At 36.1% G+C, this 20329-nt stretch overlaps 1 protein-coding gene across 7 annotated transcripts in view; it reads left to right on the top strand.

The window, feature by feature from the left end:
- LOC104605631 (helicase-like transcription factor CHR28) overlaps nucleotides 1–10165 on the top strand; it is a 42338-nt gene extending 32173 nt beyond the window's left edge. For all 7 annotated transcript variants that reach the window (XM_010270468.3, XM_010270471.3, XM_088886766.1 and 4 more), the window contains 3 exons: nucleotides 7891–8466; nucleotides 8643–8852; nucleotides 9463–10165. In XM_010270468.3, the coding sequence (XP_010268770.1) occupies nucleotides 7891–8466; nucleotides 8643–8852; nucleotides 9463–9567 (891 nt within the window). In that variant the 3' untranslated portion in view covers nucleotides 9568–10165. The remainder of the gene's footprint in view (nucleotides 1–7890; nucleotides 8467–8642; nucleotides 8853–9462) is intronic.
- The last annotated feature ends 10164 nt before the right edge of the window (nucleotides 10166–20329 follow it).

Consider the following 20329-nt stretch of genomic DNA (forward strand, 5'->3'; position numbering starts at 1 on the left):
CAAGATTAGATCTTTGCAGAAAATAAAGTCAAGAAATCTGTTCTTGACATCAGTCTTGCAAGAAAGACTGAAAAAGATTCAGTGTTTAGTACTTCCAGAGGATTCTTGTGAAGGATCCAGTGTGTAGGACGCACCCTGCTGGTTCTGTTCCATCGACAGCTGTGTCATTTTTAGCAGGAACGGATCTTGGAGCATTCTTTGGGCGTGAACACCAACTTTGGGAGATAGTGCTTCTCCGGATCAGGTATATTCCTCCCATTTGTCTTTTGGTACAGATCTGGTTTGATTATGGTTCAAGTAGGATCCTTGAATATTATATTCTAAATTTAGGGAATATGATTCCCAGTTGGGAGAAGGTAGGAAAATTTTTGAAATTCGCCCACCCATTCCGCAACCTTCATGGCGTCCATTGGATGGATCCTACCATTCTTTCATCTCAATGGCCTTTAAGCTACCTAGGTTTACCTTAGGAGCTAACCCGAAGGACTTAAGCTTTTGGAATCCAGTAGTAGAAAAGGTGACAAAGAAACTGGCGTGTTGGAAAAAGGGCTACATTTCCCTAGGAGGTAGGATAACACTAATAAAGTCGACCCTAGCAAACCTCCCTGTGTACTATATTTCAGTCTTTAAATTGCCGGCGGGAGTAAGCAAGAGCATTGAGAAATTAATAAGGGACTTCTTATGGGAGCTAGAAGAAGAGAAAAGAGATCACAAGGTGTGCTGGGAGATAGTCAGTAGAGATAAAAAGTTTGGGGGTCTTGGAATAGGAAATATTCAAAAAAGAAATTTATCTATACTAGGGAAGTGGCTATGGAGAATGCCAAAAGAAAGAGAGAAACTATGGGCAAGGGTGGTGGTGATTATACGCGGGCTTGGACAATGGATGGGATGCTGGATCACTGCAATGGGCTACCAGAGCTTCACCTTGGAAGGCCATACAAGAAATTCTACCTTGTTTTTTGCCTCTTGTAAGGTATGAACTCAATTCTGGCAACTTAATCAAATTTTGGAATCAAATCTGGTATGGGAACTCCCCTTTGAATGACTTGTACCCCTCTTTGTATTCTTTATCACATTTCAAGGGTGAGCCCATTTCAACTTTCTTAGTCCCTTCAAACTCAGTCAATGGTTTTGATTGGAACTTTGGCTTTAAAAGGGGATTAAGGGATTCCGAAATTGATAGTGTACTCTCTTTAATCCAAAACCTTGAAGGAACTTTCTTTGATCCTAATAAGTCTGATGAAAGAATTTGGACACCTTCCTCTTTGGGCCTGTTTTCTTGTAACTCCTTCAAAGTGTTAACCCAACCTCCCCTTAGTCCCCCTTAATCTTTTCCTGTTAAGGAGGTATGGTGGAAGCCTATCCCACCTAGGATTGCGGCTTTTTGTTGGGAAGTTGTACACGAAAGAATAAATACTTTTGATTGGCTACAAAGGAAGAGGAAAAAGTGGTGCCTTTCCCCACATTGGTGTGTTTTTTGTAATGCTAATAGTGAGACTTGCTTTCATTTGTTTATTACTTGTCCGTTTGTTGCTGGTATTTGGGAATGGCTTTTTTCCTTATTTGAATGCAGGTGGACACCTCCGACTGACATCAAAAGTCTCTTTGATCCAACTTCCTGTCCTTTGCCGAAGAAGATAGGTAACATCATGTGGAAGAGTGCTAGGGCGGCAATAATCTGGGTAGTGTGGGAAGAAAGAAATGCAAGAATTTTTAGAGAAAAGGAGAGAACAAAAGAGGCCATGATTGAATCAATTCTAATTAGAGCGACTCAATGGCTGAAATCCTTAGGAAACTTCTCACATATATCCATTGATGATATCATTAGAAACTGGAAGATAGTGGCAGATTCAAATTTCAATAAGCAGCCTGTTATTCCTATCTGGACCCCTCCTGAAAGAGGATTTATAAAGCTTAATTTTGACGGCAGTAGCATGGGAAACCCAGGAAGGTCAGGAATTGGAGGTGTATTCAGGGATGAGGAGGGTAAAGTCTGTGCATTATTCTCAGGCCCAGCAGGTGAAGGAGACTCACTAAGAGTGGAAGTAATGGAAGGAGTGCAAAGGGCTACAACCATGAATGCTAGAAAGCTAATCATTGAAGGGGATTCCAAACTGGTGAAGCTTGGCTACTGGATGAGGAAAGTAGGATGTGGAAGTATAATAATGAGAAGAAAAAATTCAGATGGATCACAAAGGACATGGAACTGAGAATACAGTGGGTGAAAAGAACAGCTAATTCAATGGCTGATGCATTGGCCAAGCAAGGGGTTGGGAGAATTCAAACATTTTGGGCACAATTGTAATTGTAAATTATAACTAAAGTTAAAGGGGAGAGATAAGAGAGCTTGTCTCTCTCTCACTTTCTCTTGTACACTTTCCTTAAAATTCAATGAAGTACTCAGTTATTCATAAAAAACAAATGACTGGATAAATAGTGAATCTCAAATAAAATAATATTATTAAAAAATAAAAGAAGAAAATGATACACAGTTGTAGTTGCTTACTTAGTACAACTGTATAGGGCCATTCTTTAGTTTGTAATACAAGGTCCCCCCACCCCCACCCCCCCCCCCCAAAAAAAAAAAAAAGAAAGAAACGCTGTTGGTGTGAAAATTTTAATAAATTCTCATGCAACATAATTCACTCAATCAAGTGATTGAGTTTTTATTATTTTGGGTAAGGCCCATTCAGGGAATCATACAGATTGTTCCCCTTAATTACATCTCCACAAGAAAGTAGAGAACACCTTTTGATTCTGACTTGGAGAAATGAATGCATAGAACAAAAGAGTACTTTAAAAGAACTTTTCACTTACATTTCTTTTACATCAAGCGTACAAGAATTAGAAGAAAACAAAACTCTACAGCAGTAAATTTCTCTTTTTTCTTTTTGATACAAAGAAGATTTCCTTCTCACTCCTTTCTTCAAAATAAGGTGTGTCAATCAAATGAAATTATGATTGTAGACAGCCTTAATCCTTTGGGTTTTTGTAGATAAGAAGGGAACCGTAGTAAATCAAATTGCATATTTGATTGTAGACGATTTTATTCCCCTGTTCTTCATTTTCATTTGAAGGGAACCATAATCAACCTTTGAGAATTAGACTGTAGATGGTTTAATCCCAAGCTTTGTCTTGGAAGAGGGACCATAGTCAACTAAGTAGAGGCACCTGGTCGTAGATGGTTTATTTCCCTCTATTTCCTTTCTCAAAACTGAAAATAAAAGAGAGAGAAAGATGGATACATAGCAGAAGACATATAGGAAGTATTCATGGAGAGGACTTTCCTTTTCCTACCTGTATTAGTGAGACTTCTTTTCCTTCCCTGCCTTCCCTTGAGCACTTCTCTTTTCTTCTCTCCTTATCTTTGCTTTTCTTAAGAATCTCTTGTGACAATTTTCTCCGAAGAGTCCCCCCTAGCTTCCCCTTAAGGAGCTTAAATAGGGAGTGGGGTAGTTATGTAGCTACTAGATGAGGGGCACCTGTCCCTCCCACTTAAAGAGAGGGAACTCCCCACTTAAAGAGAGGGAACTCTCATATGGGATAATTTTTTATAGTTTTGATAGTTTGGCTAGCCGACTAGCTAACCCACTTATTAGGGTTATTAAATTATTAAATATTATTTGGATTAAAAAAATGCCTTCAACACACACACACATGCAAAATCCAATCGAACAATTACCCTAGTACAGGGAACCTTTATAAACACACACACACACACACACACAAAACAGTATAAGGAACAGATCAATGCCTAGGTATGATGCTTTTCATGCCAATTTTATTAAAAGTTTTGTTGTTGCTTTGAACTATTTTTGAGTTTCTAAGTACTTTTGTTCTACCGTTTAGGGAAAACAAGAATGGAAAAATTGAATAAATTGTTTTTTAAAAGGCAACTTTTCCAAAAGAAGTTTCCATTCTATCTAGAAATACTTTGTTTCATACCTTATCAGACCTAGGATATATCCTCTTTTTATTTTCTTTTTCTACCCAGCCCAGACCATGGTCCTTCTGAGACCAAGAGGTATGATGCTATAAGCCTCTAAAGGATGGACAATATCTCAACTATAGCAAGATTACCAAAATTGGGGGGACCCGAGCTATTTTGTGGTTCTTACTTTCCCAGATAGTCTTGTTTCATTTTCTTTAAATGAACACTAGAATCAGCAAAAAAAAAAAAACATTCAAAAGTACAAAAAACCTCCACCAGAAAAGAAAGAATGTACACTCTAATCTTGTGAAGGAGGGGCATGACCTTTCTAGGACAGTTTTCAGAAGAAGAAAACAATTTTCTAAACTTATAAAAAAAAAAAAATCTTTCTTCCCCCCTCCCCCCTTCTGCTCTTCCTCATTTTCCTTTTTCTAGCCTAGGGGCAGAGCCAAGGGGACCTAGGGGAGCCATGCCTCCCCTATGGCCCAAAAAATCCCCACCTTTACAAGTGGATTTTCCCCCTCTCCCACTCCCCACCCTAATGGTTGGCCCCCCTAATGGCCCAACTGTAATTACTCTCCCTGCCCCCAATCCATTTTAGGTTTTGGCCCTCCTCACAAAAAATTCCTGGCTCCGCCCAGTCTAGGTCCTTGTTTTTTCTTGTTTGTGTGATTTGTAGGTGGAGTTCAATGGACTCTAAAAGCTAAGAACAAGTGAGTGAACTTACAATGGGATTCAATAAACTTTACTGTCATAACCATTAGGATACAAGAAATTCTCTCAACTAATCTATATAAGCACACACCTCATTAATTGTAGGTTGTAGGATATTAAAAGTTTCAGTAAAATTCCAAGTTCCAAGAATAATCTGAGGGAAAAAATGCAATTGGATATGTGTGTGTTTTAAGGTTGGAAGAGCAAAGAGAGTTGTGTCCCACTTGTGATTTGCAGATGATATTGTCATTTTGGGGGAGTTTAAGAGACGTAATTGGATATATGTGTGTTTTAGGAGATGTAAGGAGGTGACAAATCTCAAAAGAGTTTTAGAATTAGTGGAGAGTATCGTCGTTGTTGTCATCATCATCATCATCCAATCGTTACCCCAATTGTTAAACAATGTAAAATGGCTTTGATACCATGTCAAGTAACATAAAGCAGAATAGCAAATCAAGGAGAAAAGAAGAAGAAGAAATAGAGAGAACACCAAGATTTAACATGGTTAAGCTTGGTAGCCTACATCCACGGGAGGAGAGGAAAAATATCTACTATGAGAACAAGAGATACATGGCTTCACTCCTACACTCTCTCTTCCTCACTCTTCCTCAAACCCTATTCTCACACAACCACTAGCTTAAATAAGCAACGGACCGAAATATACCAGAATTATACAGAAGCCCCTTTTTCTCCCATAAATACATATAGGTCCCCATAATTTATCAATATTACAAATATACCCAAATACAATAATTACAATATTTCTCTCAACACCAACTATGAGGTTGTACATGAATCCTTTTTGCCATTCTGTCCTGTTTAAAGCCATATCTATCACATCGTTTCTGGATAATGCCCAAACATGAGCACAAAAATTGAAATCAGGATCCATAATCATAAATGTTTGGCAAAATTTTTAGTGCCTGCTAGCAAAAGCTTTAGTGGAGAGACTAGAGAGTATCAGGGTTGAAAACAAATGCAGCTAAATGTAGTTTAGTTGGATTGAATTTACAACTTTATGAGTTGGCTAGGTGTGCAGGATTATTGAGATATGAGATAAAAGCTTGGACAATAAAACACTTGGGTTTATCCTTGGGGGAAATCCAAGGGAATTGGGATTTTGGGAGAGTGGTGGCGAGGTTACATTGGTGGTTTGAAAGAAAAAAGTTGCATATCCAAGGGTAAGAGGCTTACATTAATAAAATCTACCTTCTCTAACCTTCTTGTTTACTTCTTGTCCCTTTTTAAAGCCCTGATGAAGGTGATTAAAAGAATTGAAGAGATAATAAGAAATTTCCTATGGTACCTTGGGTAGGAGAAGACGGATTACCTTGAAAATTGGGTCAATTTAACAAAAAATTTAGGATTGGTAGACTCAAAAGACAAAAATTTAGCTATGTTGGAGAAATGGTTGTGGAGATTCCCCAAAGAGAGTTAGAATTGTGGCACTTGGTGATTAGGAGAATTTACGGACAAAATCCTAATGGGTGGGATTTTGAGCTATCTTGAAATTCGAACCTGAGATGTCCTTTCCTGTTTTGTCCATTCTACCTACCTTATTCAGCACACCAGGTATATCCCTTAAAGAGAAGAAACGTAAAATTTTGAGAAGATTTGTTGTGGGGGCAATCAGCCTCTTTGTGAGTCTTTTCCTCATTTATATGGTGTTTCTTCTTTTAAACATAGACCAATTTCAGATTTCATTTCATTTGAAAATGGGCATTTTACCTTGGAACCTTGGGTGGAGAAGGGGTTTGAGGGACATGGGGAGGTAGAAAATCTGATAAACATACTGAACCAAGAGGTCATCAATGATCAACCAGACTGGTGGGAATGAGAGGGGTGAGCACCTCATTCCAGTGGTTCATTTACTGTTTATTTATTTTTTCTTTTTTTTTTTTGTTTCTTCAAAGCTCTTTGCTTGTGCTCTTTCCACCTTCCCTTTCCCTTTGGAAAGTCATTTGGAATGGTCCGTCACCCAAAGTCAAGTTTTCTGTTGGAAGGCAGCCCTTCAAATAATCAACACGAGTGAGAGGCTCCAAAGTAAATAGAAACCTGGTGTTTCTCTTCCCATGTGTGCATTCTATGTTTGAGGAATGGCAAAAGCACACTAATCTTCTATTACTGTCTTGTCACTTCTAGGATCTATATTCACTTTTTTTTTTTTCTTTATTTTGGATGACATGCATGGCTCCATCAAACATTATGGAGCTGTTTGGGTGGTATCCTTTCAAATTAGGGTCCAAAAGAATGAAGGTAGTGTGGCATTGTATTAGAAATGCTATTCTATGGTGTATATGGGGAAACAAGAATGCAAGATTCTATGAAGATAAGGAGCAACAACCTGAGAATATGATACGACTTATAAAGTTAAAAGTTGTTCATTGGGTAATGATGACAGAAGAGTTTAAAGGGGGACATATTTGTCTGACATCCTAAGAGGGGTGGTGCATGGTAGTGACAGAATCCAGAAGCAAATTGAGATGACAATAACACTGGTGTCCTCAGGGTTGGCACTTAGAAAATAAATGTTGATGGGTGCAGCATCACAAATGTGGGTGATTCTGGGATTGGAGGAATTGTGAGGGGTGACGAAGGCAACATCACATTAAGTTATTCTGGACCTCTGGATACTTGGAATTCTTTGAGGGATGTGCTACTTGCTGTGCTACAGGGGCTAAAATTAGCTGCTGCGAACAGGTTAAACACCTTACTGATTGAGGGAGACTGCCAGGTTGCCATCCATGGTTAAAGACAGGAAAGGAAGTTCCATGGGAGTTCAGATTTATTGTTAGGGAGATCCCTGCCATGGAAGGACAATTGAATTACTCGTTGAGCTAAGTTCCAATAAGTGCTAATGCAGCTGCTAGCAGTTTAGCCTAAGCAGGAGTCTTTGTTCTGACTTTGTTTGGGGCTATCCCGTACTAGGGTGATTGTTGCAACCATTCTCTTATAATATCCGTTATCAGTTTCTGGTCAGTTTTTAGCTGTCTTTTTTATTTTAGTCTGATTCCTGTGGTCAAGCATTTCTCTTATTGAGGAATGAAATTCAGTATAGTTAATTTTAACAAAAATATTTGTTTGTATTACTTTTTGTGACCGAAAGAAAGATTAAAGCGCACTTTATTTATTTATTATCCAACTTCTGTTGGTGCTCCTCAACAGAATCTTCATGAATGAAATTATTAGCTATCTGCAGTCATGTTTTCTGTTTATTGACACATTACCCCGTGTTGTTTTTATAGGACTCACCTGAAGATGCTGTTGTTACTATCTGTGGCCATGTTTTCTGCAACCAATGCATCTGTGAACATCTAACAGGTGATGATAATCTGTGCCCTTCAGTACACTGCAAAGCTCAACTCAGTGTAACCTCGGTGTTTTCTAGGGCCACCATAAAATGCTCACTCTCTGACCAGTCTAGTCAGGATTGTTACAATGATCATTCTACCTCTCAGCATGTTCGGTGTTCAGAGTATTTTTCCTCTGATTCATCCAAAGTCAAAGCTGCTCTTGAGGTCCTGAAGTCACTATCTAAACCATTAGAGTGTGCCTCAATGGATAATGCTTTGAACTGTACTAATGAGATTACTAGCTGTTCAGAAGATAGGTCTGATTCTCATTCAGGTTCTTCATTTAAGGATATACCTGACAAAAGTAAAGTAGCGGAGAAAGCAATTGTCTTCTCCCAATGGACAAGGATGTTGGATTTGCTTGAAGCTCGTCTTAAAAGTTCTTCTATACAATACAGAAGACTTGATGGGACAATGTCAGTTGCTGCTAGGGACAAAGCTCTGAAGGATTTTAACACCCTTCCAGAGGTTTGGTTCTGATTTCTGAAAACCCTCATTGTTTTATAATTTCATTATTAGTTTCTCTAGATTTGCAGAAACCTCTTTTGGAGAACAATGCCAAAATCATTCTTGTGTTCAATTAAATTAAGACTTTGCATTTCTCATGAATTTACTTAAATGTGATTCCTCATTGTCCATTATAGGTTTCTGTTATGATTATGTCTTTGAAAGCAGCAAGTCTTGGGTTGAACATGGTAGCAGCATGTCATGTTCTCCTTCTGGACCTATGGTGGAATCCAACAACTGAAGATCAAGCAATTGATAGAGCACATCGAATTGGGCAGACTCGTCCTGTCACCGTTTTAAGATTAACTGTGAAAGATACAGTTGAGGATCGGATATTGGCTCTTCAGGTATAGTTTTGTTATATCATCTTATAGTTTTTATTTTCTGGCACTAAACAGGAGAGAATGGTGAAACAGGACTCATGTAGCTGACCCATATAGTTTGGACAAGGCTTAGACGATAATGAGTTTTTTGTTTTCTAATTGAATTGCATTAGTTCACGTATATTGTGTTTACATGCTAGTCTAAGGTTCAAAGTATCGATACTGGCCGATACGCTGGTAGGGCGTATAGGTCCTTTTTTTAACTTATTTCTTTTTTCAATTTTGGTTCAGAGGGGCCAGTTTAAGTCCCGGATACCCTCTGAACCAGGACCTGACCTGATACAACCCCTGTAGGGGCGTATCGGGAAAGGCCACGTATAGGCCCATATCGGCCAATACGTAACGATTTTATGAACCTTGTGCTAGTCAAAGTCCTAAGAAACCCTCTTGTACTGAGTTCTCATGTTCTATGTTTACTTGCTACAGAACCTCTTTGTTTTCCATTCTTTTAATGGATCTTTGATAAGGAAATTTGCATTTTTACCAATTATCTCCTAGTTCTGACTTGAAAATTTCACTTTAATCTATTCTCTCAATTGACCAACAACACTCATAAAATATGTGGGTTATGCAGCAAAAAAAGAGAGAGATGGTGGCATCTGCATTTGGAGAGGATGTGACGGGCAGTCGCCAGAGTCGCCTTACAGTAGAGGACTTGAACTACCTGTTTATGGTGTAACATTGGATGCTCTTTTGGCTACAATTTTGTGATTATTGGATTTACTGACAGACTCCTTTTTAGCTAGAAGCTCTCTCAAGACATGGGCCTAGAAGGAAGATTCTGAATTTTGTGTAGAGTTTAGATTTCATTGCCTGCAGTTGATCTAGATGTTCTTCGACATTTTTCCTTGGTGAATTGAGGAGCTGTGAATAGAGAAGTATTGGCTAACAGTAGACTAAAAGAAGTATTACAGAAGAAAGGTCATTAACCAGCACAGAATATGTGAATAGTTTCTAAAGAATCTGCATAGTTTATTTTTATTTTTTCTATTAAGGAATATTCTTAAATTGTTTTGTGAAGTGTAAATCAGGGTTACATCCATATTTCTTGATGCAATGAGAAGTTGGGTTTTCGAAATGTCATTGTAAGTAGTCCATTTTTTTTTTCTATTAAAATTACATTTTGTTGTTTACCTCTTTCATTTACCGTACAGATTTGTTGGATGGATTAGTAATTCGACGCATGCTTTACAGATGTATTATATTCTGAGTAGTTATAAGAAAGGATTGTGTAACTTGATGTTAATATTATTGAGTTCAGATATGTTTCTTTATCATGTTGTCTCCTTTGTCGGTATCTCAATTATGGCTACCCGATGTTACAATTGATGTATGTCAGTGCCACCATTTGATTATTAAATTTTCACTTATTCGATGTCCTGAACTTTGACCGAGTAACCTGTAAAATCTACGGTACCTACCATTGACTGCACTTGTATACTTGGTCGTGCTGTATAGGAGCAAGGAGCAACACACTCTTTGGGAGGTTTGTCAAACTCACAAGGATATATCTCAAGAGCAAATTGATAAACTTTGAAAGAGTTTATTTGGAATCCACGTCCGCGCCCGCCCTGCAAACGCCTCACAGGATATATCCAACCGTGTATTTGAAACAACTTTGGGAGATGATCCCAATACATGTAGGCTGTTTGTGGGGCGCCGTCTGTAGGATGCAGTCTCGATTATTTGAAAGTAGGAATATCAAATGGGTGGGGTGGTTGTGGGTTGAGTACCAACTCACCTCTATTGATCCTCTAACTTATTTGTCACAAATATTTATTGAGGTTAGTGAGTCATAACCAAATAAGGTTTAGCTGAACACTTTAGCTGTTACTGCCAGTATTAAATTCAAGGGCCCTATTATAAAAAATGTGGGCCCTGTGTATTTAATACTGGCATGGAACCTTATGATAAGGTTCCATGGCCTGCTGAACAGCCAAAACTTTCAGCTAATGCGAATTTCGTCATAACCCACCCTAACCCTAACTTACCCATATGACTCACCCTGATCCAAATTGGACTTCTTTTTTAACTTATTATTTATTTCAAATGCACAAAAATATATAAATATATATTTCAACTAAGAAAACATAAAAAATAATAAAAAGTTCAAAAAATTAATTTTCAAATAAAAGTTAAAAAATGCTTTAGAAACACTAAAAATGATAAATATATTTCATGTAAAATGTCATAGAAAAAATAAAATAATAATAATTTAAATGAAAGTATCGTTTCACATAAAAATAGAAATTGTAGAAAAAATGCAGAGTTTCAGAAAAATATAAAAATTGAAAAAAATAAAAATTTAAGAAAAACCTAAGAAATTATAAAAACAACAAAAATGATGGGAAAAATACAAAAAGTTGCAAATGAATAACAAAAAATACAGGAAAATGTTTAAATTGCAAAAAAAAAAAAACAGAAAGTGTAAAAAAACAATAAAAATTATAGAAAACATGAAAATGAAAAAAATTACATGGAAAAATTTGAAAAAAATATAAGAAGTGCAAAAAATTCAAAGAAAATTGGTAAATCAACAACGGCTACATTCGAACAATTAGCACAAACTAAACATAGAAAAATAAATTTTAAAAGAAAATTCAGCAAAAATATTTTCATACTTGTTCAATTGCATAAAATTGAACAAGTGTTGCATATTGGTATCTGCTACTTGATCGATCCAAGGATTTCCTTACTAAAGGTTTCCATTGGCAACAAAACCCCTGATGAGAGACAACTGATGGCGACGAGCATCGTTGCGTTAGTCATTGGCCATTGTTGCATTGACCTACAAAAGCACAAAAGCAACGAAAAAGAATGAGAGACAACTGATGAGAAATACAAAGAAAGGTCTCTGAAGTTTCTGACAATCATAAAAACCTCCCCTATAGTTTCATTTTAATAAATACCTTGCTTGAACTTTTGAGAAACTTGACAAAAACCTCCCTTCGGTCACCTTCCCAGATAGAAAATGTTAGATTGATGCATCAGTTTTTTTTTCAAATACCCATTCTACCCTTTTACAAGCTATTTTACATACAAAATTACTGAAGTAACCCTATTTTAGCTTGACAAAAACCTCCTCTAACAGTCATCTTCTAACATTTGTGTTGAGTAAAAACAGGGTTATTTTGGTAATTTTGTATGTAAAATAGTTTATAAAAGGGTAGAATGGGTATTTGGAAAAAGCTAGTGCATCTATCTAACATTTTCCACTTGGGAAGGTGATGGAAGGGAGGTTTTTGTCGAGTTTTTCAAAAGTTCAGGGGAGGTATTTGTTAAAAATGAAACTATAGGCAACGTTTTTATGATTGTCAAAAACTTTAGGGGAGGTTTTTGTATTTTACCTTTTTTTTTTTGTTGCGAATTCCATTAACTTCCATCACTCAAATTACTAGAGATGGGTTTTTTTGTTCGAATCTAAAAGTTCAGCGAGTAATTGCCACTACCTTTAAAGTACTTGGTAGTAAAGAAAAAACACTAGGGACTGTTTCTAACGTGATTGTTTTCCTTATTGTGAGTTCTTAAAACAAAAGCTTCGACTATGATATGGGAAAGATATGATATTTGAAAATTTTCCGACTAGTTAGCCAATCAGGTATTATTTATCAAAATTCATGAGTGGGTTTTGATTGGTAAAACTCTTTTCATATCATGTCATTTCCGCATCATAGATTTTCCCTACATATCAAAACCATATTGACAAAAACATGGAAAATATGTTCTTGGTTGTATATGTCTTCTTTATTTCTAGGTCTGAAACCAAAAACATGTTAAAAAACATGTCTACATCTAATGATCTCTTATCATCTTTCATAAATCATACAATCTGTACTCCAATTGTTTTTATTCTAACGACTATTTTGATGGTTTAAAAAACGCATTTTTCCCAAATAAAACACCAAATTGTTTTTGCATGTAGCAGTTTCAAACACAACTGAAAATAAAAACATTATTATAGAATCATTCCCCCCCCCCCCCCCGAAAGCTGTGTTTGAAGATAAGAAGAAGCCACTCCCTCCATCCCTCGAAAATCAATTTGTACATGGCTTAAAGTCAAAAGTCATGTTACTAAACTAATTTGGAATAGCAGATAGCAGAACTCAATGGTTTTGCAACGGGCTATGGAATCAATGATAATGCCCGAACCCCACCATAAATATCATGTGAGAGATTAAGGTCATTTTGGTTCAATTCTCATTCTTTTTCATTCGTACTCAAGATGAAATTCTAAAATTTACAAGAATGGGTAAAAATAGGTAGAATGAGAAAATATTGCTACAAACTAAACACTTTTTAGATTGACAAGTGTCCTATGTAAAATACTTTTGCAAAAGTGCTTTCATAAAAATACTTTGATAATAAAAGTACTTTCGTAAAAGTGCTTTTATAAAAGTATTTCTGAAAAAGTGCTTTTATAAAAGTATTTTCTGAAAAAGTGCTTTTATAAAAGTACTTCTGTAAAAGTGTTTTTATAAAAATGCTTTCGTAAAAGTACTTTTATAAAAGTGCTTTTATGTAAAAGTACTTTCATAAAATTGCTTTTGTAAAGGTACTTCTACAGTAATGCACTAGTAAACATCTATGGAAGCAATTTTGTAAGCATATTTTCTTCAAATAATAAAAATGAGTAAGATGGGGTATGATTATCTTTTATGCTGTAGGTTACTTCAATTTTTGTGTTATAGGCTGATTTTTCATTCTAAAAAGAATGTAACCCATGGTAAGAATTTTGTAACTAAAGACTAATGTTATACATTTTTATCCAAAATAAACAAGAATTAAAAGAATGAGATCCAAAACAGTGAACTAAATATGGTCTAAATCCATATCTGCTGAAAGTAGAAATTTTAAGAACATGACATCCAAGAAAGATCTTCCGTACATGCATTAGAAGTTGAGGGGAAGGTGCGATGATTTGTTATGTCGGAACTCGGAAGAGGGGTCGTGAATAAATATGTATATCAAGCCGCTTGCATTAATTCCATTGACAATTTAAAGAATTGTCATTTTTTTTTTTTTTTTTTTTGGTTCTTGGTGATAAACAAGTTTCATTAGCAAACAACAGAAAGCAGAAGAGGGACAGAGCTATTAGCCAAGCGCAAGCGCTAGGAATTCTATCATCTATGCTTCTGGAGCTTATACTACTACTGTATCCAAACAAATATGAAATAAGAATTTCATGATAGATAGCTAATATCTGTAGAGTTTGTTTGATTTGATAATACCACCATAAATTTCAATTTTCAAATTGAATATAACGCGGATGACTTCGGGTAATGGAATCCAAACCAAACAAAACCTGGCCCACCCAAGGCCATGGGTACTTGGGTAGGAGTAGGAATGAATGCTCTTAGGTTCCCCCCATCCGACCGTTCATATTCAATTTCAAAACCGAACCTAAGTAGAACATTGTCGAAGTCGAACCGCTTGGTTCCAACTTCCAAGTTCCAAGACAAAGAGCCCGTACCTTCTCAGTTTTCTCTACTCTACTCTACTCTACATCCTCCCCAGATGCTCCTTTGATTGAAGTTTGAAATCCGCCATGTCCAGACTCCAGAGGTTGAGCTGCTTACAGGTGTACATAGTCACTCTCTCTCTCTCTCTGTGTCTGGAATATGAATCGACGACACATTTACGCCTGATAAATATCTACCACGGCCAACCCATATTCTGAATTCTGCTGATTGGCCTTGTCTTCTGTCTTATTGCTCGTACCATATTAAACTAAAAAACAATGTCGTATAAGTATTATCAATTTTAGGGGCATTAAGCATTAATCTCAAGGGAGTATTTCCGATAATATATAATATAGCCTTGTAAAGTTAAGGTATTAATTAATGATATCACATTCATGAAAGGCCAATTCTGATTGAGATTGCTCGATTGCTGACACATCACATTCATTTACTGAGGTTACCACATATTTGCTCCAGAAACCGTTTATTGATTGTGGATTGGAGTAGTGGATAGGTGGACGGCCTTTCGCCTTCCTCTCGTGAATCATATTTTAATTTCCTGCCGTCTCTGTGGATGTGAAACCTCCCAAACCTTTTATATTCCTACTACCGACACTGGACCACCTTTTTTTTTGTTTTCTTCTGTTCTCTTGTTTTTCTTTATTATTTTCTATCCGTTTGTATGTAACTATGATTTGCGTTCTTACCTTATACAAAATTTGTTTTTCTTTGTATTATTTACACTCATTAGCAGTAGAAATTTTGCATCTCAAAAGCTGATACAAAATTTATACCACCTTTCTCCTACTTCATTTCTCTCATATAAAAGAAAGATCACTCGTATTGTTTTCTATCACTCCCAAACAAATAACCCTTTTGCATATAAGATGGGACTACATTTTATATCCTCTTTTGCTTTCGACAAATAAATGAGACAAGGTCAAATTTGAAGCACAAGCAAATTAGAATTTATGCTTAGCTAGTTTGCACTTAATTTGCACTGTAACCAAATGCAGTCTTTAAGAAAATAGGATTCCAAAATCTAAATTTGCCTTCTCCAAAAAATTAAAAAAAAAATGGTCTACATTGAAAAAAACTATTAATAAACAAATACTCCAGAATATTAATTTTTTTAGAGGAATATAATGACCTCATATGAAAATACACTTGGGATTAGTTTGGAAAGAGTATAAATACAATACAAATGCATACAAAATACAAGGTATTTACACTCTACATATTTAATTTGTATTTTGTACTCCTTCCAAACTGAGCCTTAACAATGAAAAACTGGTCTGCCTCGGGGGATAAAGTGGGTTCAGCATTATGCTAACTTCTTACTTCCTCTGAGCTGATCGCCTATTTACTACCCATATATATATAAGTCTTTTCCAAGGTTTTTAAAATCAGATCGGACAGGGAACTGCTCTGGGTCTGGTTCCCTGGTCGAATGGTCTGACTGTCTGGTCCTAACAGACAACCCGCTCTAACAGAAAAAATTTAAAAAACCCAAAAAAATAGCCAAAAATCATTCTTGAGTTGAACAGTTCGACAGTCCAACTGCCCAGGTCAGTGATTCACTGACCAAATCAACAATTTTTGGCCAAAAAAGTGATTTTGGGGTTAATTGGAACTGATTTGCACAAAGGTTTTTCCGGTCCGGTTCTATTTTAAAAACATTGATATTTTCTAAAGATTTGGCTTTAGTTAGTGAATCATCTTATCAACTTGCATGCACAAAAGGAACAAGAGCAGGATGTGCAGTGCTTTTATGAGGTTTTAGCCTTTGTAGGTTGTATGATATCATATGCTAGGAAATAGTTGATACATCATACACCAAGTATTTAAGGAGTACCTTCTGTTGCCTCTCTTTTCTTTTATTCTCATTAGCTTTCTACCCTTTGGCTCCCTTTTGATTGCGTGTAATAATGAAATAAAACAAATTGTTTCCTAAAACCCATTGCCTATTCCGATAGAGGTATTTTTTATTATATTAAAAATGGCTGTGGAAAACTAATATTTCTAAAAATTAGATATATATAAATTGTAGTAAACTAATATTTCTAATATTTCAAGGAAATCATTTGTTTTATCACTTTATGTGCAACCAAATGCAGCGCATATATATTTGATAATTTTTCATTGATTTTGCTTCTGTTGTCTATTTTAATGATCTAATTTTGTCTAATAAAACACAAAAACTAACTTTATGAGATTAGGTCTTGTTAAGAGAGAGAGAGTGAGAGTGAGAGTGCATGCATTATAGGTTATACAATCTTGCACTATTTGAATGTACATGCACCAAGTGCAATGAATAATGACAACATGTCTATATATATATATATATATATATATATAATTGAAAAAGGGAACTTTTGGATTACATATTAATTCAATATTAATGCTTACCCTGTAGTGTTGAAACGTGCACAGTTTTACCCGACAAATCAAGTGGAACCCATATGACAGAATGGTGTATGGGACTCTTCCCAGAACACAGAGGTCAATTGCTGTCCTCCATTTTTTTTTTGTTGGTCTTTCTTTTGGCTAGCTATCATAAAGGTCCAACTTTGTTACAGTATTTACTCGATCTTTATGAGTAAAGTAATAGGGAACGAATCACAAACATTCATTTCTTTCTTACTTCCACAGTATTTGAGAATAATTTTTTGAATTCCAAAAAACAACCCATGGATAGTTTTCTATTTACAAATTCTTATCTTAAAGTTTTCTTGTGCTGAAAAGAGGGTCCTTATATGTAAATGTAAATGCATTCCCTATTATGGGTCCTAGGGTTTACACAATTTGCATTTCATGTTTCAGGTTGTTAAGATTTCAACATAATAATTCTGTATGAGATGTAAATTTGTTAGAAGTAAATAGGTTTGACTTGTTTATATCAAGCAATGATCAAATGAATACAATCCTAACTTCCTATATAAAGGCCTCATAAAATTGCAATAATAAATTTTGACAGGGCTGAGGGTTCTTTTGTGGTAACAACTGTGGCTGGCTTAACCAATGCTGATGGTCATTTATACTGGAGAAAGCAGAAAGCAGAGAAGCATTATGCATTCCATCCAATTATTTAGTCACTGTTGAAAGTTGAAAGTTGAAACCCTGAAAGTGTAGTTTTGGCATGGTGGTGTACGGAAATCTCTATTTAAATAGTGTTTGAATGCATGCAATGATTTGGATGATGTTAACTTTGCTGTGTAAAGCGTAAGCAGCTATGCTTTATAATTTGTATATGTGTAGGGCAGCTTACAGTGTGGCCCAAGAGGCCAAGCATAACCTTTTTTTGGTGGATGATGATGTACGATCTGGTCGCTTCCTGTTGGAAGGTAGGTTGAATGTCGGATTATTATGTGGCCGGGTCAAACTGCAAAATAGAGAGATTAGAGGTCTTGGGGTACCTTACCTAGTGTGGGCACTCCAATGCTTAAGTTAGCGTGAGAGATTTGTGAGAGAACTGATAGCTTAGAATAGAAAATTATGAGAGTTAAATCACATGTACCTTGTGAGGCCGGAGGTGATGTCTTTATATAAGTGAGTTATTGTAGGCCTCATGAAACGTGTTCGAGATCTTCAGCCCGTCTAATCCAAAATCTGTTCTGCACCCGAAGATGGACTCCACATAAACTTATAAGACTTGTCCATGTCCATCTAATCCAAAGTCCATTGACTTACGGCATGATCCCGAGGAGATCGAAGACAACTGACCCTCTTCTAGAAAGAGGCTGCATGGCACCTCGATAGATTGGTGAGTATGGCAAGCTGCTTGGACCCGGTGCTAGATAGTGACCCGAGTTGCCGTATATGACTTAGACTGCTGAGATGTCCAAGATGTTAAAGATGTCACCAAGTTGATGAATCACTCCACGTATCATCATGTCACTTGTCGACACTTCACACTTGTTCAAGCAAGTTGACAGCCGGCCTTCCTGATTGGCTCTAGGATCCATGTTTTTGGACTTTGCCTCTCCTCTTTCTCTCTCTACTTTTAACTGTCATCTCATCTATACTTGATTATAGTCATCAGCTGCTGAGATTAATTGCTCGTGAAAAACAAAAACACGTACCTCTCATCTCTACCCGTTACCATTTTTAGTATGTGATACAAGCGATTCATATATATATATATATATATAATATACAAGAGAGAATTACAACACTGTACACAGATTCAACTAAAACCCAATTTACAACACAGCAACGGTTAACAAGTTTCGTATTATCTCAGGACTGATCAGCTGTAACATATAAACAGTATCTCATTTACCTCACTTTGATAAACAGTATCTCATTTATCAAATTGAAATCGAACTGACTGATTCAATTAACTGAATTTTTTGTAAGATTTCGTCGGCATGGTTTGATTTTTCAGTTTTGATGATCACTTCTAGGTTATTTTCTAATTTTTGATTTGATCAATTGACAAGTAGAAGGAGAGTATCTCATTTTCTCGTTGGTGTTGGGGTTCCCTCCTTATGAGAAGAGGGTTTTTGGGAAGAAAAAGAGTTATAAGGGCTAAAATGAAGAAGACAAATCAATTTTTAGCATCTCCTCTTGTTTTCATTGTTGTGCTTCTACTTTTGGTGAGAGATTTCATGTTTGTTATCCATCTGAATGATGTTTTTTGTTATTGGTATCCAAGAGCTTTCTTGATGTTCATCATCTAGTTGTAATTAGAGAGAAAAACATTGTACCCCATTACTATTGTTGATAGTGGATGATTTGGACTTCGGTCCCGTGGTTTTTACCCTCACATTGATGAGTTTTCCACATAAAAACTTGATGTCTACTACTGTTGCTTGCTCTATTTTTGGTTGTTTTTTTTATTACTGTTGCATACTTGATATTTGTGGTTAAGATTTTTGTGATTTTTCACAAGGAAAAATATAAGGATTATTCCCAACAAATTGGTATCAGAGCACTTGGTTCTTGTGTAAATCATGGAAGGATGCTCAGTTAAAATGATCTTATTAAATGGAAGAAACTGGTCACTCTGGAAATAAAAAATGAAGGATTTGTTGCTCTCAAGAGATTTGTATGCACCTATGAGAAGTGATAATAGTAAGCCGAGAGATATGTCAAATGAGGATTGGGAACTCCTTGACTTAAAAGTATTTGCTTTTATTAGACAATGGTTGGATGATAGTGTCTATCACATTGTAGAAAATAAAATCTTAACTATTCCACTTTGGAACAAGTTGGAAGAATTGTATGAAAAGAAAACTGTCGGCAATAAGACTTTCCTAATTAGAAAGCTTGTAAATTTGAATTACAAGGAAGGTACGTTCATCACCGAACACCTGAATCAAATGCAAGATATTGTAAATCAATTAGCTTCAATAAAGACGGTGTTGGATGATGAGCTTCAAGCTCTATTATTACTTAGTTCATTGTCGGAAAGCTGGGAAACACTTGTGATATCTCTCAATAACTCTGCACCCAATGGAATAGTGACAACAAGCATGGTAAGAAGTAATTTGCTCAATGAAGAAATTAGAAGAAAATCAATAGACCCAAATTCATATGCTCTCTTTATAGAGAGATGGGGTAGAAGCCAAAGCAGAGGTCCACATAACCAAGACAAGTCCAAGTCAAGGAAAGACATCACATGCTTTCATTGCAAGAAATAAGGCCATTACAAGAGTGAGTGTCAAAAACTGAAGGGAGACAACAAGAAAGAAAGGAAAAAAAGTAAAAGAAATGAGGAAAATGACACTATTGCAGTTACAAGTGGAGATATTATTGTTCTCATAGGTTGTGAAGAGTCGTGCATTAATTTAGCATGTCATGACAGATTGGATTGTTAATGCGGGTGCTTCCTATCATGCTACTCCTCACAAGGAATATTTCATATCTTATAGTACAGGTGATTTTGGTGTTATGAGAATGGGAAACAGTGGAACTTCCAAAATTGTGGGGATGGGTGGTATTTACCTTGAGACTGGCGTAGGTTATAAATTAGTTCTC

This window comes from Nelumbo nucifera, chromosome 1 (assembly GCF_055504915.1).
Source record: "Nelumbo nucifera cultivar China Antique chromosome 1, China Antique-T2T, whole genome shotgun sequence".
Lineage (NCBI taxonomy): Eukaryota > Viridiplantae > Streptophyta > Magnoliopsida > Proteales > Nelumbonaceae > Nelumbo > Nelumbo nucifera.